The sequence below is a fragment of the Podarcis erhardii genome (assembly GCF_964252035.2).
Source record: "Podarcis erhardii genome assembly, chromosome: 6".
NCBI classification, from domain to species: domain Eukaryota; kingdom Metazoa; phylum Chordata; class Lepidosauria; order Squamata; family Lacertidae; genus Podarcis; species Podarcis erhardii.
This window is the reverse complement of record NC_138510.1, coordinates 78,134,413-78,160,778: the sequence shown is the minus strand read 5'-3', so window position 1 is coordinate 78,160,778 and position 26,366 is coordinate 78,134,413. Positions and strand designations below refer to the sequence as shown.

The 26,366-nt window shown below is 41.3% G+C and overlaps 1 protein-coding gene across 7 annotated transcripts in view; it reads left to right on the top strand.

Moving 5' to 3' along the window:
* The first annotated feature begins 4,269 nt into the window (after positions 1-4,269).
* Positions 4,270-26,366, top strand: part of CDC14A (cell division cycle 14A) — a 96,849-nt gene continuing 74,752 nt past the window's right edge. For 2 of the 7 annotated variants that reach the window (XM_081865917.1, XM_081865918.1), the window contains exons 1-4: positions 4,274-4,484; positions 5,019-5,109; positions 18,437-18,512; positions 20,253-20,345. In XM_081865917.1, the coding sequence (XP_081722043.1) occupies positions 4,370-4,484; positions 5,019-5,109; positions 18,437-18,512; positions 20,253-20,345 (375 nt within the window). In that variant the 5' untranslated portion in view covers positions 4,274-4,369. Of the gene's footprint in view, positions 4,485-4,714; positions 4,837-5,018; positions 5,110-18,436; positions 18,513-20,252; positions 20,346-26,366 lie in introns of those variants that run through there. The other 5 variants (XM_081865914.1, XM_081865912.1, XM_081865913.1 and 2 more) reach the window with 5 other exon arrangements.

Sequence of the window (26,366 nt, the reverse complement as noted above, 5' to 3'; positions counted from 1 at the left end):
ATTAATGTGACTGGGGAGGCTATGCAGAATGAAAAAGGGGGCATTCATATGATTGTATCATTTATTATTATATATCCAGGATAGCTAGCATATCCTAGGTTTTGTTTTCTCAGTAACTTTAGAACTACTTCCTTATCCAGTTTTTAATAGGTTAGTCACATTTGCAACCTCCCACCATAGCACTGCTTTGGACAACTTCTTATTGACATTTATTTGCACATCAAGCTGCTGAGTGCTGAGACAGGACAGGCTTTTTGGGTCGGCTAGAAATCCTCTATTTTTAACACTTTAACCACTGCAACTATATACCAAAAAGTGAATTAACTATATGGAGCAGATGAGGCCAAGGTTATGACTGTATGTTGTAACTAACAATTGAAAAGTGGAAGTGTGATATATATATATATATATATATATATACAATCTACGAAAGCATATATATATATATATATATATATATATATATATATATCGGTTTACATGGAGGATTTGCATATACAGTACAAACTCCAGTGTTTGTGAACATGTCTGTGCAAGATGGGCTAATTCTTTATGTGAAAAAACTCCTTACACTACCCAATGGCCAGAACCCAAAGCACATTTACACATACCTGAGACTAAAGAACACCATTATTATCATCATCATCATCATCATCATCATCATCACCGTGTGTTAGCTGCTCTGCAGCACTTGTTTTCATGTTCATAAGAGTTATAGGACTCTATCAGACATTCTCTTTGCACTTGCTATGTCTTTCATGCTTCTATCAAAGCTACAACCCGTCTTCTAATGAGAAAACAGATGCATCAGCAAGGCTGGCATTCTTGGGCAGCTGTGGAGGGTCCACTCCGAATGCCTGCCCTGAGCTCCCCCTTTTCATTATTTCCTAGACAGTGGTGGGGAAAGGGGAGTGGAGGAAGCCCTTTCACATTTGCTCATCAGTCTCTTTATAACCATCATTGTGATGTGAAGCAACGAGTTCTATAGTCTCAAGGTGGACGATCCCAGTTTTGTTCCCACCATTTAAGGACACACTAGCTCTAAGAGTGCCATCCGCTCAGGTTATTATCATGGATTACTGAAGATATGCCTTCAGCAAATTCTGAGTTATGTGCAAAGTCCAGACCACATGAAATGGTTTGAGCTTCTCTTCACATAAACACATTTTATAGGAGCTGATCCTTTCTCACTACACTTGTTTTTGACAGTAGCTTCTTGCATCTTAGCACTTCCTGCTCTGCTTTACATATATTGGGTAATGTTCTGCAGCTTTAATGGGATTGTAAAAGGTGTCACATGAAATTGTAATGGCACAGAACAGAGGGGTATCATCGTCTGTTATAGCCTACAGGTAGATCCAACAGGGAATTGCTTTTTTGTTGTACGTTATGTTGGCTGAGTAGCTTTCCTTACTCTTTAGTTCTGAAAGTGGACACAGAAATAGGTGGTTTATTTTTTTGTGATCCTGAGGGTGTGTATGTGTTGGTAATGAAGCTCATGTACAGAAGAAGCTACTGTTACTTCAGTATGGGTTAAATCTGATTAACAAGATTCTTATGCGGCCAAGTCTGTAATCCTAAACAGAATTATGTGGGAGTAAGGCCCACGGAATCCAGGAATCGACTTCTGAGTAAACATGCAGAATTGCCATGTAGAGTCTCAAATTTGCACATTAAAGAAATGGTCATGGCTATTTGCTTACGTTGGCAAAAAGCCCACTGATCAAAGTGAAACTTGTGTCTACGTAAATCATGCCTAGAATATGGTTTTGCTGTAACTGAGATGGAAAGTCCCTGTTAAAAATGTCACCTTGGCCACAAACTCACCCAATCCCCTTAAACCAGCCCCTATTTGTCTGTCTCAATAGCCTACCATGTAAGGTATTATAGCAGGAGCTCTGGATTGCCTGAAATGTGCTATATAAATGCCAAACATGCCTTGACAGGGGTTGAGAAACCCAGTCTTTCGTCTTCCCACCATTAATCTAGGGCAATTGTTTTATGTATTTATTTTGTGTTTTGAATGATACTTGCTTCTAAGTGAACATTCGCAAGCTCATGATCCCCTTTCCTTTACCCTTTGCAGCCACAAGCCTGTGCGCATTTTCCTGGAAGCTGCGTCGTCTTCTTCTTCTTCGGCAATCCTTCGTAGCCGAGTAAGATTGTCTTCCATGAACATGGTCTTAATAATAGTCTGTAAGTGACTGTGGAGGCCAATTATTCCTTCCATACGTCCTTCAACAGTGGGGACATTGGTTTCCAGATGGGAGTTGATCACGGTGAGGGTCTGCCAAACATGCCTTCCTCTTAGCACATTTCTCCCTTTCGTCCTGAGTTCAAGCACCTTCAAAGTCCACAATGCCTTTGATAAAGGCTGTTCTCCAATTGGAGCGCTCGTAGGCCAGTGTTTCCCAATTGTCGGTGGTTATACTACATTTTTTTTACATTCACCTTGAGAGAGTATATAAACCTCTTTTGTCGCCCATCGGCATTATGCTTTCCATTTTTAAGTTCAGAATAGAGTAGTTGCTTTGGAAGACACTAATCAGGAATCCGCACAACATGACCAGTCCAACAAAGTGAATGTTATTATAGGACTTCTAAGGTCTCAAATGTAGAATAAATGTTGATAATTGCACAATGTAAGCATGCATGCATAAGTATATAAACCACATGTCTGCAATAGTACAGGAGAGCAACCCAAAAGCCATCTTGGCTCTCCTAAAGACTCTAAATATTTCCTCTGCCTCCTTACTCCCCTTTGCCTGAGAACACTAGGCAGGTAGCAATCAGGGGACATTCCTAAAGGGATTCCTCTGCTATATGTATGAACCTTCTTTGTATTGTCATGGTTTACCCAGATGCTCTGCATTGAGGGATGTCTGACAGGCATCCTGGTTGTCTTATGAAACGCTAACGCTGTGTCTGGAATCATGTAAAACTTGTTAAATCCTCAGGAATATCACCCCTTGGCCTGCCTGAGCCACAGCAACCCCACCTTATGCGTGATGCAATTTCTGACCATTTGTAGAAGGGATGTCCTCCTCCTCCACGCCAAAATGCAAACCCTTAAAAGAGATGTTTCTTCTGGGCTCTGCTCTGGGTCTCTCTTGCCAACAGAAAAATGAAGATCTGTCTTGCTTTCGCTGCCCTATGCCCTCCATCCATTCATCTCAAGTCCTATCCTGGACTTGGGGGACTTGGCCCCTTGGGGAGATGGGCAGCAAAAGCCAACCACCCCTATTTTTCTATACCAATATTGAAGAAGCATTGCTTCGCCCCAGGGATGGATCTTTGCTTCCTGGAAGCCAACCTACACCCGGTTGGTAATACAACTGAGCTTCAGGCTTGATTGGGATGGTTGGGGGGGGGTGGCATTCCTCGCTTCCCCTTGGTTGAATTTCATTGCATGTCCTTTTAACGGTTTTCCAAATCACAGTTCTTTAAAAAAAAAATAACTTAAACATTAACATCCTTAGATCTTCACATTATGAAATTAAACATATTAATTCATCACTTAAATAAAATCCTAAGCCAATTAAGTATCTGCAAGCTGTTTTCAGTTAATTTAACTGAATATGTTTAACTAAGTAATCATTAAATTGAGGGGGGACGGCATCAGTTGCATTGAACAGCAGGGACCGACTCCGGAGTGAAGGTTGCGCGCGAGCCTCACAACAACAACAACAACAACAACAACACCCTGAACGAGGCGGCCTCAGACTAAACTCGCGTAGGCTCGGCGCCTCGGCCCGCCGGCTTTTGGAGGGGTTTTCGGCTTAAAGTGGAAAGAAGGAGCGGCCTCCCAGACCGCCGCCCCCCCCCCCGGCAAGGCCCGAGGCTCGGAAGCGGCCGGGCGGGAAGAGCCCTGAGGTAAAAGCGCGCGCGTGTAACAAAGCCCTGGTAACGCGGTTGCTACCGCCGGCGCCGGCTGCTTGGTAACGGCGCGCTGCCCCTTTAAGCCGCCGGAGGGCGGGACGGCGGCGAAGGAACCCCCTTCCACGCCACCCCGCGCCCTCCTCCCTTCCCCTCAGGCCGGCTCCGTGCTCCTTTCCACCGCCACTCGCGGCTTGCTGCTGCTGCTGGGGGTGGGGGTGGCCGCCGTCGCCGGAGCAAGCGCCTCGCCGGCCGGTTGCCTCCTTGAGGCGCGCGCGCGCACCTCCCATCCCATGCGGGCGGCGGCGGCGGCGGCCGCACAAGTCCAGAGCCAGCCAGGCGGCGGCGGCGGCTGCCCGTTCCCTCAGCATGCCGCGCCGCTGCTGCTGGCGCCTCTGAGTCCGGCCGAGCGGCTGTCCGGCCGCCGCCGCTGCCGCCCAAGACGACGACGACGACGACGGAGAAGCCGCCGCCGCCGTTCCGGGAGGCACTCATGAGCTCGGAGGCGCCTTCCCGCGCAGCCACGCAGCTCCGCGCCCTCTTTCGCATGGAGCCGGCTCCGCCCGTCTCGTCCGAGCAGCTGCTGGGAGCCTCGGAGTTCCTCAAAGGTGAGGCTGCAGCGGCGGCGGCGGCGGCGGCGGCGTCTCCCCTCCGCGAGTAGGGGTCGCCCTCCCGTCATATAAAGGAAGGGGGCGCGACGCAACAACTGCACCCCCCCCGGCTGTCCCGGGAGCGCCTGGCCCGGGGAGGCGGGGGGTGAGAACCGCCTCTTTCCCCGGGGCGAAGTTCGGCGCGCGCCCGGCAGCGAACGCGAAACTCCCCTCAGTCCCTGCGGGAGAAGCTGCTTCGGGGGGAGCCCCCCCCCCAAATCGCGAGGCGGGCGGCAAGGGGAAGGGAGGGGAAGGAGAGTTATGGAGGAGGCGGAGACGTCGCCGCCCAGCTGCGAAATCTTGGTGGCAGGTAATGCTTAATCCGGAGTGAAACCCGATCAAAGGCGTCGGGTTGTTTCTTTCTTTTTTCTTACGGGGGGACAAGCGACTCTCCCTTCCCGCTTTGAACTAACACCCAAGTTCCAGCTAAGCAGCGGGACGTATAACTTGAAGATCTTACTTCATGGTCTCCCTTTTTCTTTTTTCTTGCAGACAGACTATATTTTGCTACTTTACGAAACCGACCCAGAAGCACAGTAAACACGCACTATTTCTGTACGGATGAGGAGCTTGTTTATGAAAAGTAAGTTCGTATCTCTTCCGCTGTTTTAAAAAAATTCCTCCTTCGCCTTTCTGCTCACTTTCGTTTTCAGCGTTGTTGGTCCACCCCCACCCCCCGCTTGTCGCCAAGTGTTTGGGAAAAGGTTGGGGGAAGAGGGAGAAGAAACTTAAGCGAAATACTTGCGTATAAGTTAGCGGTATATGTGTCCAATTGGTTGTTTTTATCAAACCAGTCCTTGAGACTTAATTGCGTTTTAGTTGAATTTTAAACAGAAAATGGGCGCCCCCTTCCCCCACCTCCGGTTTCCTGCTTTTTTATAAAATGGATTCTACTCTGGCCATAGGTCTCTGTGTAAAGTATTATTCTCAAATCGAATTCACATCTTAAAGAAGAAGCCTGTTGTACCTGTCCACAAATGTTGGGTTAGAAGTATTTTCTCTACAATTTGATGAAAAAGCAAAACATTGTAGATGCACTACTGATCTACAGATCTGTTAAGTGCATGATAGTGGTTAGCAATGAATATATATTGAGTTTGCAGCATTAAATGTGCTGTAAGATGGGTCATTCAGTTTTATGTTAAGTGAACCTCAGTTCACTGAACTTTGGAGCATGGTTGTTAAAATCATTACTTCATCAAGCTGCTTTTGTGACTGTGTTTTTGTACACTGTGATTAATTCTGCCTGCTGATTGATACTTTCTGGGATGAAACAAGCACTTCAGGAGTTCAGAGAATAACAAGAAGAGCTTTTAAGATAGTATCTTTCTTTTTACACTGCCAACTTTGGTTGCAGCACTGCCTTCCCTCTCCCAGCAATTTCTGTCTTTGATGTAATTTAGCCATGGAGTTTGGGCACTGAAAATTTACAGATGAAAGGGAGGGATTTGCATTAAAGTTGTTGCTTAACAATTCTACTGCAATAGTAGCTTGTATCGACTTCAGTAGTCAGTAGCAGCATAATAAAATGGAAATAAAATAAAGGAAGGCTCAAAACCTTCGTGATTTCTTTAAGTGATATTCATTGCCTAAGTACTTTTGCACTCTTCAGACTGTAAGACGTGATACTGCTTTGCTTTCAGTGAGATTTAGGCTGCAATCCTGACACATTATGCCTGGAAGTTAGCCCCCTTGAATTTAGTAGAACTTGCCTCTGAGAAGACACAGGATTGTAGGGTTATGACTAACTTCTGATGGATTGTGTCCTAGGCATCCTTACACAAATGTTTATTAGTGAAAGACAGATTAGACTTAACATTGGAAGGACCTATATTTAGCAGTGCAGTCAAGCTGTAGATATACATAGCAGTTGTGTTAACAATCCCTGAATGCTTTGGTTGTCATTCTTATCACTCTTCATTTTCTAAAGTGGCTCATGAACCTGCTTAAATTGGCTGGCAAGTTTGTTTTAAGTTCATTGTTGGGATGCTGATACAACCTGTGTCACTCTCGTTTTCTTAGGAGCTTCAAATCCTTGTTGGCCAGTCACATAAGCCCTGACACTTCTGTTCTAGAAATATTTGAGGAATTGCACACTGCTCTCTGAGACTTAAAAAAACACCGTGGGTAACCAGATTGACATCATTTGCTGGACAGACTTAGGATAAGAAGAGTGTTAAAAAAAACCTGATGAAAAAGATGGATGGCAGCATAGCTCCTGAAGCAGAGTATGCAGGGGAAGGTGGAAACACATGTTTAGGAGGAGGAAGGTAGTACAGATTTCTGGAGTAGGCCATAACCTGGGCTGCTGTCCAAGGTGTCCAAATAAGTAGGATTAATCCTTTGAATAGCGGACAGGGCTAATGTGTAGTGACTGACAGGACTAATGCATGGCAAACTGGAAGCAAAATGCACGTAGATATTCAGTGATGTGGGATAGGAAACATTGCAGAAAGTTTCATTTTCTATTAAAAAAATGTGTTGCTTCATAAAATAAGTAAGTACTTTGAGGAGCACATCATTTTTTATTTTAACTACCCTGAATAATTTGGTATACTATAAGTAACATAGGCGCTTTTCAACTAAATAATTGTGGTAGTTGAAGTCAGCACAAGGAATTTCCCCTTGTGCTACAGGACTTCTGAATCCTCCTTCCCCAGCGACTTTCACCCCTCCCATCTGCTCTGGAGAAACCCCAGAACACAGTGGGAAGAGAGGGGAGATAGTTCTATCAGTGTAAGCATCTCTGGTTGCCCAACAGGACTATCTCCTTTGCGCTATGTTGAATACAACCCATAGGGTGGTATCTGACTGTCATAATTGGAGTCAACCCACTGAAATAGACCACCCTGTTTACAGCACAATCCTATACAGTGGTACCTCGGGTTAAGAACTTAATTCGTTCTGGAGGTCTGTTCTTAACCTGAAGCTGTTCTTAGCCTGAGGTACCACTTTAGTTAATGAGGCCTCCCGCTGCTGCCAACGCACAATTTCTGTTCTCATCCTGAAGCAAAGTTCTTAACCCAAGGTACTATTTCTGGGTTAGCAGAGTCTGTAACCTGAAGCGTCTGTAACCTGAGGTACCACTGTACATGTTTATTCAGAAGTAATTCCCATTGTGAAGTTTACTTACAGGTTAGTGCAGATAGGACTGCAGTCTTAATGTTTCTGTCTGATACGCTCCAAGCCCATCATTAGGTGAAAAATTGATATTTACCCTTAAGGCTTTTGGAGTCAATTCAACTCCATGAATGAATTAAAACACCTCCACCCCTATCACACGTGATAGAGTCAAAGTGTTCCTGTCAAATGCTGTTAATAGATTAGCTATTTGCCGTGTCTACAGGTGCTTAGTATAGGACCTGCTCTGTTTATTTCATGTGGGAAAGGTCACCATAGAAGGTGAAAATACTTTTATCTTTTATCTATTTTCATAATCGACAACACACTCACTTGCCCAGACATTGCCACAAACTGTGTTGGGGATCAGTAGTACCCTACAGATTTACAAAACTCCTTTCTGAAGTTGATTTTTGCAACATTTCCTCTTCACTTACCTTATGAACCTGCAAAATATTTTTTAATAGATTACATCCTATAGTGGCTTTGCATTAGCATATGCACTTACTGTGAAAGGCAGGGCTCTTACTGATTATCCCCCCAATGCCATCCACACCCTTAACTTCTACTTGGAATTCAGGGATTCTATGGGACAGTATGGGATCACAGAATCATAGAATGTGCATAAAAGCTGCAAGTGTTAGGAGGGATTGATGAAAATGGAAGTGCTCCCTGCACAAAACCACCATTGGATATAACCCATACAGTGGTGCCTCGGGTTAAGAACTTAATAGGACCGTTCTTAACCTGAAACTGTTCTTAATCTGAGGTACCACTTTAGCTAATGGGGCCTCCCGCTGCCGCCGCACGATTTCTATTCTCATCCTGAAGCAAAGTTCTTAACCTGAGGTACTATTTCTGGGTTAGCGGGGTCTGTAACCTGAAGCGTCTGTAACCTGACGCATCTGTAACCAGAGGTACCACTGTAGTTATCATATTGCCCAAAACTTAGCAATACAACTTTGGGTATTCCAATTGCAGTTGCTAAGGTTGCAAGCAGCAATCAACCTTAATCCAGTATGCAGCAAGACTTAATGCCCATTCTCAGTCAAGGACTTTTAATTGGTCACTTTTTTCACAGAAATATCTTTACAAAATGGGAGTTCTCAAATCAAATTCACATTACAAATCGAATTACCATCAAGGGTATGATGTCACTGGCTTTCCCCCCAAAGGATAAATAAAGTCTTTGGAATTGATGTCTGGCTTCCGCCCTGGACTACCAGTGTCAGAGAGGAGCTTCCTCCTCGGTGTGACCTGTGGAATATGTTTACCCACAATCTTCCACAATGCTGTTTGCAGCATAATAATGTTGCAACTGATGAACAATTAGGGCTATTCAAAAGACATTTCCAGTGAGGCAAAGTATGCTTTCCAGACCTTCAAAATAATGCAACAAGATGGACTATATGGAATTGACGGAAAGGACTGGCAGAATCCGAAACCAGGGAGAGGAGTTGATGGAAGAAGATTGGAAAACTTAAAGTTTATATATAGAAATATCGCAAAAATTAATGAGTGATAGAAAAATGGTGGATTGATATTTTATGGATTTAGCAGAAATGTTATAAGGAGTTAAACATATACAAGTATTTTAGTTTTAATGTTAAAATAAGGTTTAAAAAAAATTGGTGAAAGGAGGGAAAGTAAAGTTACATTATATTGAGATAAATTACAGAACAAAAATTGGAAAAGATGGAAAGGATTTGCTGAAATAGATAATCGAATTAGAATACAAAAAAGGGAGGTGTGAGAAGGTCAAGGAAATAAGCGAATGAAAAATAAGTTGGGAAGATTAGTTGTGTTTTTTGTTTTTTGTCCCCTTTTATTCCTCTTGTTGTGATGTGTTGTTTTGTCTTTGTTTGGTGTTATTGTTTTTACTTTTGCTTTTTGTAACCCTTGAAAATTTTAATATTATTTCAAAAAAAATATATATCAAATAATGCAACAAAATTTTGGTTATGTGGAGGAAGGTACCCCAAGAGCTTGAAACCTAGGCCCGTCAGGGGCTGAGAACCTTAAATTTACATGGTTCTAGATGAAATATAACAACTGATAATCTTCTTGCCAAAGGCACACAAAGTTCAGTAGTGGGGAGGGATTGCTTTGGTTGGCTCATTGAAACAATCAAATTAGAAATTGCCCCATAATACCTTGCCTGCAAATCCAGAAGTCAGCAGCATTTTTGGTTTATAAAATTCCTCTGTACAGTCTGCCTGTATTGCTATACTGATCCATTAGCTGAAGTTTCCAACATTTAAAGAATTTCACTAATGCATATTCCTATTCCAGATGACCTACATTCCCTGTTCACTTTTATATAGCTTTAATTATACTTAAACCACCAGGAAGACTAAAAAAATTCATTTCTTAGTCATGCGAAAAATAGAGGCTTTTGTTGTTTGGCCACATAACGTCACTTAAAGCCTACAGCTCTTAAGAATAATTGTATTGTAATCATAATAATTCAGTTGAGGATCAAAACTTTTAAGGGATATTTCAAAATACCCTGTTTTGTACAACAAATTACCTGCCTCTGGTACAACAAAAGAAGCTCTTATTTGAAGTAGCTCATTTTAAACCTAGCATCAGGAGGGATTCTGTAGGTTGTATACTCATATGAACTACTTATTGCAAGAAATGAAGAACCACTGACTTCATTTGGGACCTAAAGCCATAGTGACATAGCTTTCTTGCTCAAGAAGACTATCTTCTCTTTCAGAATCTGCTTTTTAAGTTTATCTTGATTTCTCTGCAGATTAGTACCCCGCCCCCCACCAAATTCTAGCTCCATTACAATTGATGTAAAGTTCAGTTAGTCAGTGGTTCTCGGAACGTTTCAGGTACTATGAGAGAGGAAAGGCCTTGCTCTTTGTCTTATTTTGCTTGTAAAGTGCACTATACTCCATTTCCTCCCTAAAGCTGAACAAGGATTTTTAACTAGCTGATGTCGCCTGATTCAAGAGCACCAGGAGACTAGATAGCGCTTAAGATAACAGTGTATTTTTTCCAACTTTAAAAATTATTTAAAGCCTATAAACACTGGTTTCTTTAATAAATCTCGTTTTATGTTTGGCAACCAGAAATTTGTGTCTAGGGTTAATTTGGCTCTGCAGTCCTACTTGCTTTACCCGCTTGAACCACAGTTCAGGGGTTTGGAATCTTCCCTAGTCACAGGGATTTAGATTCACTCTCCAATTATTGGGAGGTCAGCTGGTTTTGTTTTATACTGGGTGGCCTACCAGTCTTGGTATAATTGATATGTGGCAACTGCTGTTCAAAATACTTTGCATACTAAAACATGCGTAACTGAAGCATCTCCATCCAAAAAAACAAAAAATCATCCCTTTGTGGCTTTCTTCTGAAAAATGTTCCACTGCATGGTCACTACTGTCAGCTGCCTAATCAGAATTATTGCATGCTACAAGAGCTTACTGCTGGATCATACCAAAAGGCTAGCTAAGAATGCTGACCAGCGGCCAACCAGAGGCTTCTGGGAAGTTTCCAAGTAAATGAGAGCAGCAGTCATCCCATATTGATGCCTCCAGAACCTTGTAATAAGGGGTATGCTGTTGGCATTCATAAAGCTTCTGCTCAGCTGTCAAAGCTAATAGACCTACTTCTCAGTGAATCTGTCCAGTGCTTTATTAGAACTATTTAAGTTAGGGGCCATTGCCCCAACTTGTGCTAAGGACTTTCCCTACATTAATTATGCTTTGTTTAAAGAACTATTTCCTCTTCTCGTGTCCTCAGTTGACTGCCAATGCAACCACAATGGATGACCTCCAAGTTCTGGTACTATGAGTAAAATCTTGTCTAATTTCCCCACAAATGCCTTTTAGCCATCTTAAAAAATAACAACACCAAAAATCTAAAAAAATAATCCTACTCTTCAGTGTTTCAGCATACAGTGGTGCCTCGCAAGACGAAAAGAATCCGTTCCGCGAGTCTCTTCGTCTAGCGGTTTTTTCGTCTTGCAAAGCAAGCCCATTGACGTCTTAGCGGATTAGCGCTATTAGCGGCTTAGCGGATAAGCAGATAAGCGGCTTAGCGGCTTAGAAAAGGGGGGGGAGGGGAAAAAACCCGCAGGAACTCGCAAGACATTTTCGTCTTGCGAAGCAAGCCCATAGGAAATTTGTTTTGCGAAGCACCTCCAAAACGGAAAACCCTTTCGTCTAGCGGGTTTTCCGTCTTGCGAGGCATTCGTCTTGCGGGGCACCACTGTATGTTAAAAAAAAAAAACCTGTTTCCAGATTTAAGAACAGTCCTGATGAATCAGGCCAAAGGCCCATCTAGTCCAACATCCTGTTCTCATTGAAACCAATCATATGCTTCTGCGAAGCCCACAAGTAGATCCTGGGTGTAGTACCATTCTTCCCACCACCATCGCATGATGCCCTACAACCGGGTTTTCAGAGCCATACTGCCTCCAACAGTGAACACAGCCATCATAGCTAGTAACCACAAATAACCTTGTCCTCCATAAATCTGTCTAATTCTCTTTTAAAGCCATCCAAGATGGTGGCTATCACTATTTCATGTGGAGTGAATTCCATTGTTCAGCTATGTGAGGGTTATTCTATTCTTTTCTTTTTGTCTGTGTTCCCAAACCACACACACTATTCCAAGCTGGCACTGTTTTAAAGTGTTTGCACTCCTACCTACCAGGACATGTCCAGAGCTTTGGAAGACTTTGCTTTTTGTCCCATGATCCTTGCACTTTGGTGTTTGCCTCCGACATCTATATGAAGCTGTTGGGAGTGGTCCTTAGGAGCTTTGGGGCAAAGTCTCGTAACATTTATGTTGGGAGGGGCTGTACATGATCTGTACCATTGCCTTGGTGGACTGGGTGAAGGCCAGTAAACTGAGTATGAACCCTGACAAGATGAAGGCATTGTGGGAGATTGGCCTGTTATTGATGGGGTCACACTCTCTCTGAAAGAACTGGTACTTGTCTTCCCGTAACAATTTATATTCGGCTTGCTAGAATATATGACCTTTTTTCTTTCATTTGAGTAACTTTTCCACTGTTTTAATGGAACTGCCTTGCCCTTTAGTCTTCTTGATTATTCTGTCATTGCTATCAAACAACATCTCTTGGCCTGTCTAGCCTTAAAAATAAAATAAAAAATAGAGGTATAACTTTCATAGTTGTTTTATAAATTGCTCCATTTCCTTAAAGAATTTGACTGTCTTTAATGACACTTATCACGTTTAAATTCTTTCTTTCACTTTAATGGATGTTATTATTTTAAAGCTGAATTACTTTGCTTGAGAGCCATGGCAGTGTTTTGCTAATGATAGCGCTGTGACTGTTTCCCACTTGACCATTTACTGGGCATCACTTGTCTTTCCTTAGCAATGCTGATCAAAACATAATGTAGAGTACATCTGCAGTTTGGTTCACAGCAGGATTAGAGTGGAGAGTGGTCTTAGCATACTTCAGTCTCTGCCTGGAAGGCTTCTCTCTCTGACATCAGAGTATATATGTACAGGCAGTGGTGTAGTAGAGGTTTGTGTGTCGCCCTGGGCACAAAATTCTGAGGGAATGCAACCAGGCACCCCCATGCAGGTGCCGGCTTCCGTGGTGATCCCCACCCCAGTGGGGACCTAGAAATCTAGAAACTTTTAATCCAATTTATGTCGACTAATCAAGTAGTCAGTTGGTCTGTTGCGTTTATTTGTTAGGAACCATTTTCATCACAAAAATACAAAGATACAACGAGTTTAGAAATACATTTTAACATAAGTGGTCCCTGGCTCATGGTACGCCATGTTCTACAATGGAATTTTCTGATCTGCTAACGCAAATAGAAACTTCCTATGTAGTGCATTTATCCCCATCCCATCAACAAATACCAGATTTTCTCCCTATTATTCCAAAAGGAAGCTCTCTGGAGAATTCATTTGAGAAGGCTATTCCTGAGAGAATTATGTGGGAAGCAATACAGTAAGGAAAGAACTAATCAGTGTGAAGAAAATTTAAGCCACCTTTTTTTTGGCTGTCTTCCTGATTTGTGCGTTTTTTTAAATCTCAGAATCATGCTGAGCTTCTGTTCTAGGTGCAGAAGGATGATGGAAAAGTATATGTCACTATTTTTGGTTCAAAGTTCCCTAATGCCATGCCTATGCAACATCATTATTTGAACCACCATTAAGGTCCATTCAGTCATGCACCATAAGCAATTTTTAATGTGTGATGGTATCAGAAGGTGGCCTTGCCCATCATAAAGGTTCTTCTGTAGTGCTATTAATGTGTTTTTTAAAAAAATAATTTTTATTAACCGGCCAATCAAATCAAATCAAATCACATCACATCACATAAATTCCGAATTACAAAGCTGAATTTTAAATTTTGTTGAGGGGACCCATATTTCAAGATCTGAAGGGGGATTCTGATCATCTTCTTGCTACTGCGTTAATGTCCAAATCAGTCCAAACAAAGTTCATAATTCTATCCAGTCTTACCTTGCTGTTTCCACATCACCTCTTGTTCATATATTTTCTCTTCTTTCTTTATGATCTCTTCTGATAGTCTCCTTAAGCCGATAAACACTAATAATAATCCTGTGTGAATTTTTCCGTTCTTCCAATCCTCAAATCGAGATGGTTTCCATATATCATTGCCTTCATAGATAACAGCGCTCTTTCCATCATTAATTACAGAACTGTTCTTAAGTCCCACTGAGGAGTTTCACCCACAATATAGAAACAGCTCTATTTCTCTATTTCTCCTCTCGGACTTAAGTCCTCCGACAGAACTTCCCAATATGGCGACGGCACTTTTAACTGCGTCATTCCAAAGCCCTTATACATTCCACGCTCTTCTCAAAACATACTTTGGTTCGAAAGTTTATCTCCACACAGCCTTAAATCCACAGCTTAAGTCCTTAAAACGACATTTCTGGATGTGGGGGGGGGGTCTTGTTTAATCACATATAAGAAAGAAAGTAAGGTTTTCCCCCCCTCCCCCATCAGTCCCTTTGCCATACCGAGTCTTGGCGTATCTTCTCGTGATTTATACTTGCTCCTTCGACTCTTCTTGTTTTATCAGAGATCTCTTCTGTTAGCAGTCTTTACTCCCCCTTCTTCCTTGAAATATGTGCATTCGCTTCATCCAAATTGTTTCTTTTGAAGTTCTTGCAGCTAGTGGCACGGATCAGAGACGGCGTCCAGGAGCGCCGAAATCCCACAGGAGGGCATTGTGGCTAGTGCCCCCCTCCCCACAAATTCGGGGGTGGTATAGGGCACAGCAGGCAAGGGCAGTCCCACCCCACAATCCAGGGGGGGTAGGGAGGCTATTTACTCCCATCACAGCCTCCAAATTACCTCGTGTGGGTTGGAGAGATGTTATTGTCAGCCATCTTCTGATGCGCCCCCTAGTGCCCCCCCCTGTAGTGCTATTAATGTAGTACATTTGTCATCGTCATCTTGGCTATTCCTGTCTGTTGGATCAAGGGACCGATCAACCGTATTTTGACTTGCAGGAGTATTCTATATTGGGGCAGGTCTTGAAGATGTTTGCAAATGCAGTTTCCCATTTGTTGACAAGCATGGATTTACATTGTTAATCCCCTATTGTGAGATATCTGCATTCTCAGTATCACATATTTCATGTTGACTGTACTGGCTGTCAATTCAGTACCTGAAACAACTGAGTACAGCATGTTGTTCCCTTCTCTTTCTGAAGGCAGGTTAAGGCTGTTGTCCTATAATCCGAGTAGCACTTTTGAATTCACATGCATAGGGTTAGGACCTAAAACCTTCTTTTCCAGAAATCACCGGGTTCCTGTTTTCTGTGCAAGTCTGCTTTTTTTAAAAAACAAACAAACAACCTGTTTACTGATGTTTCATTGCATCTAATACCACTGTCTTAAAATTACTGAATACCATTGTGAAATGTATATGAACACTTATATTTTTAAAATAGGTATAGCTTCCTCCCCATCCTGCCACCTATTTTCAGGAATTTAATTGGCTCCCCTGAATGCTCTTCAGGTTTTTTCACATGAAAGAAAGATCTAACTTTAACAGCTAAGCCTTACGAGATCTACAGAGATTTAGGCAACTTCCTGCTTCCTATAAATGTAGCAATCAGCAGCAGCTGCCTTTCTTTGTAGCCACATTGCTTTGATAACTTTTGAGTTCAAGTTTGTACCATAACTGTCATGTCTCAAATGCCAACTATTAACACTCCAGCTCTGCCAAGTCCAATTAAATATTTTATGATTAAACATCAAAACATGTCATGCCCAGGAAAATGAATGTGCTTTTATACTGTCTAATGAAAATAAAAAGCTGAATAGGCCAGCTATTCTTTTCCCTTAAGCCCAGTGTATTCAAAGCGATTATTCATGTTAAGTTGACATATATGTCTTAAATAAATGTCTTTGCCCTATTTTTACTGCTTATCTTGTAATAAATATGGTGAAAAGTAAAGTAGAGGGGAATGATCTGCAGCCCCAGGGCTGATTTAGTCAGACTGGTAACTAATTAATGAGTTGGGAACTTGTCATTGGCTTATTCTTCAAGAAGAATGCTAGCTCTTGTTCTGTTCTTTGCAAGCAGATCTAGGCTTGGCATATCACACTTGACTGGTTAATGCACAATAGGCTTACATGGGCAGCACATTCTCTAGCTGGTCTGTATCTGTTTCAATTGGAGGAAGCTCATAAGAACCTTAACTCCTTGTGCCTCGCAACTAAACTGCGTTGCTCCTTCTGAAATCTTAACATCCACCTCAAACACACCTTGAAGATACTGGATCTTTTAGGTGTTCAATCAGCAGAGAGACTATAAACCATGGGTAGGCAAACAAAGGCCCAGGGGCCAAATCCGGCCCAACCACCTTCTAAATCCAGCCCACGGACGGTCCGGGGATCAGCGTGTTTTTATATGAGTAGAATGTGTCCTTTTATTTAAAATGCATCTCTGGGTTATTTGTGGGGCATAGGAATTCGTTCTCCCCCCCCCCCCAAAAAAAATATAGTCCGGCCCCCCACAAGGTCTGAAGGACAGTGGACTGGCCCCCTGCTGAAAATATTTGCTGACCCCTGCAACAGTTGCAAAAGTTACTGTATCTGGCGGTGAGCTACATTATACAGCTTATCTGTGAGAGACTCTGAATGCACACACACACACACACACGTTTGAATGTTTTTCCCTCAGCATTTGTCAGGGGAAGATATCAAAACATTCCTAGAAACAAGAGACTCTGCAGATGCTCTATGAATGTCCCGGACACTGTAGAGCATATTCTCCTTCATTGCCCATTGTACAGTACGCTCCGTCAACGCGTGCTGTCCCCTCTTTTGGGTGGTCTGGAACCGCAGCAAGGTGAATGTGTGGGATTCTACCTATCCGACGTTGACCAAAGGGTAACGGCGGGGGTAGCCGAGTTTTTGGTAGCAGTCCTCCAAGGAGCAGGTTAACAAGGAAAACCACTGACTCTATATGTATATATATATATGCATTTAGCAAACTGCTGCCTTTTTATATATATTTTAAGGCTTTTATATGTTATTTTCTCTTTTAAGGTTTTATTTCCATAATGCCTAATAAAGGTTTGATAAAGATAAAGTAAGAGAGACTCTGAATTCATTTATCAAAATGTCATACAGAGCCAAGTACCTCTTTGAAGCTAGCAAGTCCCATCAACACCAAAGTGGCATGTTTTAGCTTAATGTGTCTGTCTCCAGAAAATGAAAACTTAGCTGCACCTTCCAACATGACAGAGCTGTGGGACTATATCTGACATTAGCTTTGTTTTGTCAAATACCTGATTGCATCATAGGTATACAAATCTTGTGACACAAAGTAATTGGATTCTGAAAACAGGACTACTAAGAAAATGTTAATTAACTCAAACTGCTTGAGTGCATACTTTTCCCCAGTCTATAAAGTGCTGCTTTTGCACTCTTTAACCTGAATGGACCTATCCTATAGTATGTGTGTGTTATGGGCTGGCAACAGTTACTAAGGGCTCTTGGAAGCGTGACACTTGGTTTGTGAATCAGCTCAGGTCCTATCCCTCTTTTATAACAGTAATGCCTCATCTTTATTCCTGGAAGGTGATCACAGCCTCCTGGACTCAAGTTCCCTCTTTATAATACATTAGCAGCAGCAGCTTATTGTCTATTATATTTTAATTATTTCACTCTATTTGGGGTTCTTTTTTTTTAACCTAAAAGTGTTGTTCTGCCCCTACATTACCATTTACTGAGTTTTCAGTAATACTAATAATAATAATAATAATAATAATAATAATGGGACAAGTGTGAGATTCTAACCATTTATTTGTGTAAGTACGGTAGCTATAAAATTAGCAAATGCAGGATTACACACTGTAATATAAAGTATATATTGCAATTTAAAAAATTTCTGAAGGGGTAGAGTATACATGTTTTTCCTTATCTCCTGACAAATCAAGATGGTGATGTTTCTGGTTTCTGAACAGCTGCACTTAAATCAGCCAGAAAAACTATATGGCACCCCTGGAAAATTGTTAATTGTCCATCTGCTGATCAGACATGGCCATTGAATATAATCAAAGGTGGTCCTTCAACTTATCTGTGTGGAGCAGACATTTTACTTTTACTGTAATCTCATTGTCTCACCTGCCCTTACACAGTAGAACCGAGTGTTAATTGTGTTCTGCTGCTACATACTGTGCCTCTAGGTTTCAGTGGAGATGTTGCTAGGAAGGGAGAGCCTTCGAATAGTGAAATATTTGACAACAGCAAAAGGACTAAAGTACAAGTTTTTTGACCATTGGTATATATTTCTTCTAGTTTTTATGCAGATTTTGGACCTTTAAATGTGGCTCTGGTACATCGATTCTGCTGTAAACTAAACAAGAAATTAAAGGTGAGAAATTATATTTTCTTCTAAATATTGGTTTTTTGGCTAAAATTTAACAAACTGTTATTATTAACAGCCATTTATGACAATTAACAGAATTGCTGAACTTACATTAAGATTGTGTTTTTCTCTCTTTGAATAAAGAAAATGACAATTTATGCTCCATATGAAAATTAAACTATGGATTTGTTTATGCAGTTCCATGACATCTAAAACATATACCACATATATTAACGGTATTCTTCCAGTTAACTCACAAGATGATCTGAAACTTTGTTGGAGGAAAAATAGTTTGAAAATGATTATATTTCATAGAAATTCATGCAGTCGCTTGATTTACATATAAAGGTAAGCCAGGGTGAAACAAACCATAGCTTACAGGGAAGAAGCATGTATGCTGTTCAAATTGCAACCATCTCTCTTCCTTTGCTGCATTAAGAGGAAACCAACCAGATTGTTGACTCACAATTACATGCAAATCAGTGCTTGTGGTTTGTTTTTTCCCTCCAAACCACAAGAGCAAGCAAAGAATATGCCATGGTTTGTTCCTGGCTTTGTTCTAGCTGTGTGTTTGAAGAGAAGCAAACCATGAGTTGCTAGTTTGAAGATAACACAAGGGTTGCCAGACAAGAAAGGGATGAGTGTGATTTGAGCAGTGCGCTAGGATTCTGTTTTGTTTCTCTGTTGGATGTGAAATAGGCTGTTATCTCAACATGATAAGTTTAAAAATTTCTTAAGGCATAAACTGTCTTGAACCGTGATCCACGTAGCCCATGTCATAATAGATCACTCTTCTTTAAGAGTTTCATCCCTATGCTGAGCACAAGAGTAGAAAACAAGTCACTGGTTCATTGTTCTCTAACCCCTATTCATGTGAGAGATTTAACATTTGATATTACTGGTGTTTCTGCACAGTAAGCAGCAAGCTAAGAATGGAGCCTGGTGATTGATTTACATGTTCTGGACTTTTCATTCAAAGGTGTGACTGTCTTGTAAGCATTCCCTCTGTCTTTATTGTTGTTGCTGAGTGAAGGAGACTGTTTGTTCCAGATGTCTTAAAGAGGTTATTTTGGTGTCCCAGTTCCTCAGGCGTATTGTCTACTAGAATTTAGGCAGGGCAGTCATTCAGTAGGTTTTATTAAAAGATGAGCACAGGCGATGGGATGTTAGCCACAGGAATGCCACCACCTGTGACTGATGTAATATCCAGACCATCTCAGAAAGAGGCTGAAGAAGAAAAGTGAGAAAGACAAGTGGCCAATTTGCAGGCATATTGTGATTGTCTAGGGATAGATGAATCTGTCGGTTTTGTTTCCCTCTGTTTTTTTCCTTTTCCGATCCTAAGTTTATCCCATTTCTGCAGCAGTTTGTGATTTTTATTTATTTTTAGTCTGCATAAAATCTTGTGAGGAATTTCTGCACATTTCTCCTAATATTTGCATTTTGTGTGTACCTTTTGGGGATCTACATAAGAAAATTCAGAGAAGTACAGATTTCAAAAGATTAAATGTGTTTTAGTTCACATATTAGTTCGGAAAATGCAAAATTAAGTTTTAATATGAGCCAAATAAATCTATTCTCCCATCCCTAGTTGAGGAGCACTTGACCAGGGAGTGAGGTAATTTGAAAGAACTGCCAAGACACACAACGCTAAACTGGTATTACTTAGCTGCCAGTATTTCATTTGCTTAAATTTGTGGTTCTGTGCTAACCATCCCTTCGTACTTTTTTTTCCTTCTTAAACAGTCATTCAGTCTTTCAAGAAAGAAAATAGTATATTATACCAGCTTTGACCAGCGGAAACGAGCAAATGCCGCATTTTTGATAGGTGCATATGCAGTAAGTATCACTCGATAAGTCTGTCTGTCTCTCTCTCGCTCTCTTGCAGGGACTTGCTGATCTATATGTTTCTGGCTAAGTACAGATACCATAAATGCTAGTATCACTGTCCTTTTGTTATAATTCTTCTACAATCTAGTCCAGTATTTAAACAGTGGGAGAGATTTCCCCATTCTGCTGAACCTTTGTCTCTTCTGTTGCTCCCTTTCCTGCTTCTGGTCTTAAGCAGGGCAAGGAGGTAAAAAAGGCAGTTACATTTAGTGGTACTGTGTTCACATAATACAGCATTGTTCGTTCTTGTGTCCAATTTCCTTTCAATATCTTCCTTGGACTGGGAATCCAGACTCTACGGTTGATCCCAGGGGGTTCAGTCTGCTGCAGGGACTTTTTCCCTTACTCATTCTTCTTGGATTCAAGGGAACCAGCAGGAGAGATTGCCCTACTGCTTTCATGTTGAGCTGTGAGCACCGTTTTGACCTCTCCTTTGTTAAAAGGCACTTTGTAAGTTATGTTTGTTAAAAGATCTACGGCTGTGCTGGTGAGGCAAGATGGCAAAGTTTGTGTTGGTTTTATTTGGGAAGCTTTATATTATTATTATTATTATTATTATTATTATTATTATTATTATTTGAAGCATGCATATAAAATGTTGTAGGTCATTTATCTTTAAAGGTAAACAAGGTAAACATTTGAAGTTTTGTAGCAGTACGTCTTAAAATAATGCTCTTTTGGCTAAATGACAGTAAGTTACATTTTGGATTTATGCTGTTTAGAAATGGGTCTCCTGTATAGGGAAACGGTGTGTAAAAACCTGTGCCAAAAAGAAATATTATCTCTACTGAGATCATCAACATTACTTTGGGAATATGAACTTGTATAAGTACGTCATATGTCTCAATCTTCCTGTATGGAGTAATGGAAACAAATGGGCCCTTTGTGGAGCAACTGAGCAAGAGACAAACAAATGAACTAGTTGAGCTTTTTCTAGAGGAGCATAACATTTGCTTTAACTTCATATGTGTGCTGAGAAACACCAAACAATAGTCATATGGGGATGGTATTGACATGAAAATGAAATCAACGAAGGACCAGTACTTCACAAGAAGGAAAGGAGCAATTGCACAAGCTGTGTTTCGACTCGTAGCCATTGAAAGGGAGTTAGCTTTAAATTACATTCTTGTGTCTACCAGCCCTCATTGGACAGTAGGACTTAAAAATTCAATCTTTTTGGATGTCTCTGTACATTTGTTCTGTGCTTCTATATGGAAATTCTTCAGCAGGCCCAAATAGTTCCGTATGGTATGACTCAAGGGGGTCCAAGGATGATGGTCTGTAGAATGTGGCCTGGAGGATTTGTGTTTCCTGTTCTGTAATTCAACGATGCCATGATGAACTTGGTGTCCCATTTGTCATCCTTTCTGGCTATAATGTTGGAATTGTTTCTAAGGCTGTAATGGCGTTATATTCTGCACGGTTGAGATTATACTTCTTGCTGACAACCTCATCCTGGATCTGACGACGGAAGCCTTCTGTGTTTAAATAAATAAATAAATAAATAAACCTGGTTGCTATTTCATTTTTTAAAAAAAATAATATTTATTGAAAATTTCCAAATATAACAGAAAAAAGAAAAAGAAAAAATAGAGCATTTACTTTTAAACCTTATTTTCATTAACATCTTTCCAGGACTTCCCCACCCCACCCCCTCTTGTATTCCAATTCCTTCAGATGAATTCAGCAAGTTCTTACCCCAAATTTTAAGCTTATTATCATTGACCCAATGTTAAAAATATTTTTTAATCCCCTAAAATCGACCCCTGTTCCCTTCCACGAGTTCCCCTCTTTAATATGCAGAACAGAATAAAATAAAAAAATAAAGAGCAAAGTATAATTTTACACCCTTTGGATTCCAAATTTCCCTCCCCCCTTTCCCGGTTACGTTCCCCAATGTCCATCAATGTCTGCTGTCGTCCTGGAGATCCCATGTCTAGGCCCAAATCCCTCACAACTCCACTTTGCCGTCTTTTTAATAGTCTTTGCCATCTTTTTGGTCGTCTTTAATTTCGAACATCCAATCTTGGAAGGACTCTGTCTCAAGAAGGTCCATTTTTTCCATCCAGATCTCTATATTTAAGAGTAAAACTCCAATTTTATTTCTTTAGACCTTTTAAATCTGGATGTCCCAAATGTTCCCACTTCCAGCTTTGTCCAATTCTTGTTGTTCTCTTTCCTCACTTTCCTCTGGTTTCTTTTCCTGCTCCACTGCAAAAATGTTCTAATTCCAAAAGCTTCTAGTTCCTCTACAGAGGCTTTGTTTGTTCAGGAACAAAACCTTACGTCAAGTCCCTTCCATTCTTCAATAGATAAATCTATTGTCTCCTTTAGTGTAGAGACCTCTGTAGACAAAATAATGTTCCATTTCTGCAGTTTTCCCAGGAGATAAAAAGTCCTATTCAATTCCATGCATACAGCAATACTTGTAGTGTCCCAAAGCCCCTCTAGAGGGATTATGGTAACTCAGTTTCCTTCCAGATCACACCCAACAGTCAAAGTAACTTGTTATCCCTTGTTTTCAACAATTTATATCCAAATTGTAACAAATATAACCGGCAAAGTCCTCGTAACAAAGTTCTCTTTTTATTCTTCAACTTTGACAGCTCCTTTGACAGCTGTCAAAGCTTCTATTTCTCCTCACCAGGCGCTCTCACGGATCGCTCCCGGTTCCCGGGGGGGTTACGTTTTAGCTTACACGTTCCACTTTTCTCCTCCAGCACAGTCTTATAATTTTCCATCGTGAAATTAATAACTTTATCAATATAAAATAGCTCTCGATCTTAGTTGTCAAATCCTTGCTTTAAATCCTCTACAACAGGGGGGAGACGGACTTCCTTTTTGCACCTCCCCCGCTCGTTCCAATTTTTTTTTAAAATTTTTTTCCTTTTAAATCCGATTTCCCAATTACTCACGGGTTGTTCTTTTAAGTCCAAATTTTCAATAGAAGAAGTCAGCGCTCTCCGTCGAATGGCATGCGGCTTCGCTCGGCAGGGGAAGCAGAGGACTCATAGCACCACACCACCCCCCGTCCCCCACTCCGTAGCCTTTAAAAAGGCTCCTTCGCGGGTCGGGGGGCGCAAACGGTGCCCGCTGAGTCACCAAGTCCATGGGTTTCAGCGCCCATGGTTTTTGAGGGTCCCCGCGTCGCCAGCGCGGCGGGACCCAACCCCTGCCGAGCAGGCTCCCTCCGGAGCTCGGAGGGAGTCCGCCATTCGGCGATGGCGCCAACCCGGAAGTCAACCTGGTTGCTATTTCAACAGGCGTGATCATGCAGAATCATTAGTGTTGAGAAGATAGTGCAGCAAAAGTACTGCAAACAGTGAATTGTGGTAGAAATATTCCTTTTAATAGTAATTTATAAAGCATGTTGAAATGTCCAAGCTCTGTACAGCACTTAGATTGGACATAGACTGCAGATAGGAATTATCTAAGAGACACAGTGCAGAAGGAATAAGGAATGAAGAGGAAAACAGGCATTGGCGCACAGTTCTTTATGGCAAGGAGGACGGAAACAAGTTTTCTGTAGCTTCTGCTTCTCTGATTGATAGATGGGGCTAGGCTTGCCTGTCCCTTCAATTATGTTCATCCTGAGAAGCCTTGGCAGAGCTCAGAGCATGCTTCCCTTTGGCTCTGCCCTCCCACAGCACTCCTTGTGCCATAGATAGCAGAAACAAACAGCCAGGTTAATGTAGAACTGCACACACACAAAGTGGAGCAGAAGAGCAATTATTCAGCTAGGACAGACACGTCTGCCTGGCTTGTGTATGACTGGCTAAATTAATAACATTAATGGTTGAGTTAAGAGTGCCACTGTTGCATCCCTTTTTAGCATGGACAGACTCTAATGGTCTGGTATACTTTCCTGCAGAGGAGTCAGGTGTGTGTTGTTCATGACGTTTTAAGAAGGATTAGGGATGGAGACGCAATCTGTATCTCCAGTTGTGGGGGTAAGGATTCTGCAGGGGTTGATACTAGGCACATCATAGCCTCATCTAATTGCTGTTTCCCAGGTGTGGGTGCAAATCAAGCTTAAAGGTGAGACAGGTAGTGCTAGAAGTGGGTCAGTCCTGCTTTGCACAGTATGCTTCTTAGGATAGTAGGCTGTTCTTTGAAGGAAAATAGAATGAGAGTCTCTCCTCTCTTGCCAAAATAACCTTCAGTTGAATTACTAGTCCTAAACTTGCATGCAGCCAACATTTTCCATTCATTTATCTCTCCCTTCATGTGCTAGGTTTATTATGCATAATGCTACTGTTTCGAAAAACAATGTTTCCTGATGTTTGTGTAGTCTAATACATGACATTCTGAACATTGTTAGTTTAGAGGTTTGCTTTTTTACTGCCGTAATGCTAAAATATTAATGTGTAAAATGAGAATAGGCAAACACTAGATTAAATTCTAGAATAGAACTTCCACTGGTAGCTGTGTACTATAAACAGCCACACAATGTGACTTACGTATTTTCCGTTGAACCCAGTTCCCAGGAACACATATTTCCCTCTCATCTTGCTTTATTTATAGTGCTGCCTTGAGTGTTGTTCAAAATGCAAGGTGGGAGCCCCATTCTTTCCCCCCCATTTCCTCCACACTGTTAGCAAACTGTGCTCCTAGTTCTACCTAGTGATGTCTAGTTAACATTTGACTCTACCATTGTGTGAAACAAATCACTCATGAAACCAGTATCATGTCCTGGTGGCATAGAGCACATCTGGTTGAATCTGGGACTCATACTGCTTACAGTAGAAAGTAATCATACTGTGTAGAGTGTTTTTTTTCCCCAGGCTGCCTTAAATGCAGCTCTATAATTCTCCCAGGATACTTTTGTTAGTTTCAGTAGAACTCCTGGTATAACGTCATCGGCTATAGCAAGGAACTGTTTAGCAGTCACTGGTGTGTGAAATAATGGGAAGCCTGAAATGATTTTGCATGTGCTATTGAGCATTTACTCTACCAGCTCAGAATTTGCAGAATGTAGTTTAAAATTCCCTTGAAATGTGCCTATGCAGTGTCCTAATCATAGAACAGTTCATTCCTTAGAAAACTTTTCAGGAAACTGAGAGAATGAAAATATGGTTTGCAAAACAGTCCTAGAAAGGTTTCCTTGAATCACATTATTATCAACTACTGTTAGCAATGAAAACATAAAGTTAAGTTTTGATAAAGGACACAGTTCTCTATATTTGTTAGTAATTTATTCTTTCATAAAAATTTATATGCCGCTTGATGATAAAAAAACCTCAAAGCAGCTTACAAAAGATAAAACAGTAAAATCAAGAAAAAAAGCACAGCCATACTTTAAAACATACAGAAGTTAAGATACTAAAACAGATTAAAATGACCTCAAATTTCTAAGCATATTGGTTTTTAACAGGTGCCAAAAGGAATACAGTGAAGGCGCCTGCTTGCTCTCAGTAGGCAGGGAATTACAAAGTGTAGGCACTGCCACACCGAATGAAAGAGTTCATACAAATGCAGAATAGCACCTGTAGTAGTGCCAATTCTGTCAATTGATGCAGTTGAGTGGGCAAATGTGAGGTAAGGCGATCTTTTATAAAGACAGATTTCATTCATAAGTTTATTAGCACTTTCTTCTTTTTTTTTTGCTACTGCTTACTTCTGTAAGCAGTCATGACCTACATCTTCACTACTACAAAAGAGAAGGAAGTAATTTGATTTCCAAGAAGTGTACTGAATGAGAATAGGAGTGCTTTATTATAAGAGAGTCAGGAGAAGAATACTGACTCGAACATAACCGCAGAAGTCAGAGGAACTAATAGTTTCTGTGGCTTCAGTGGATGTGTTCTCGTCAGTATAACAGTGGGTAGAACTGAACTCAGGATGTTGCAGCAAACTGGGTGGAGTTTCCTGAAATGGTGCTCATAATGCAATCCCACTCATACAAAAACATGCCCTAAAACATGATTTATTGGAAAGTAAATTGCAAGCTGTTGTGCTTCTATCAAACAT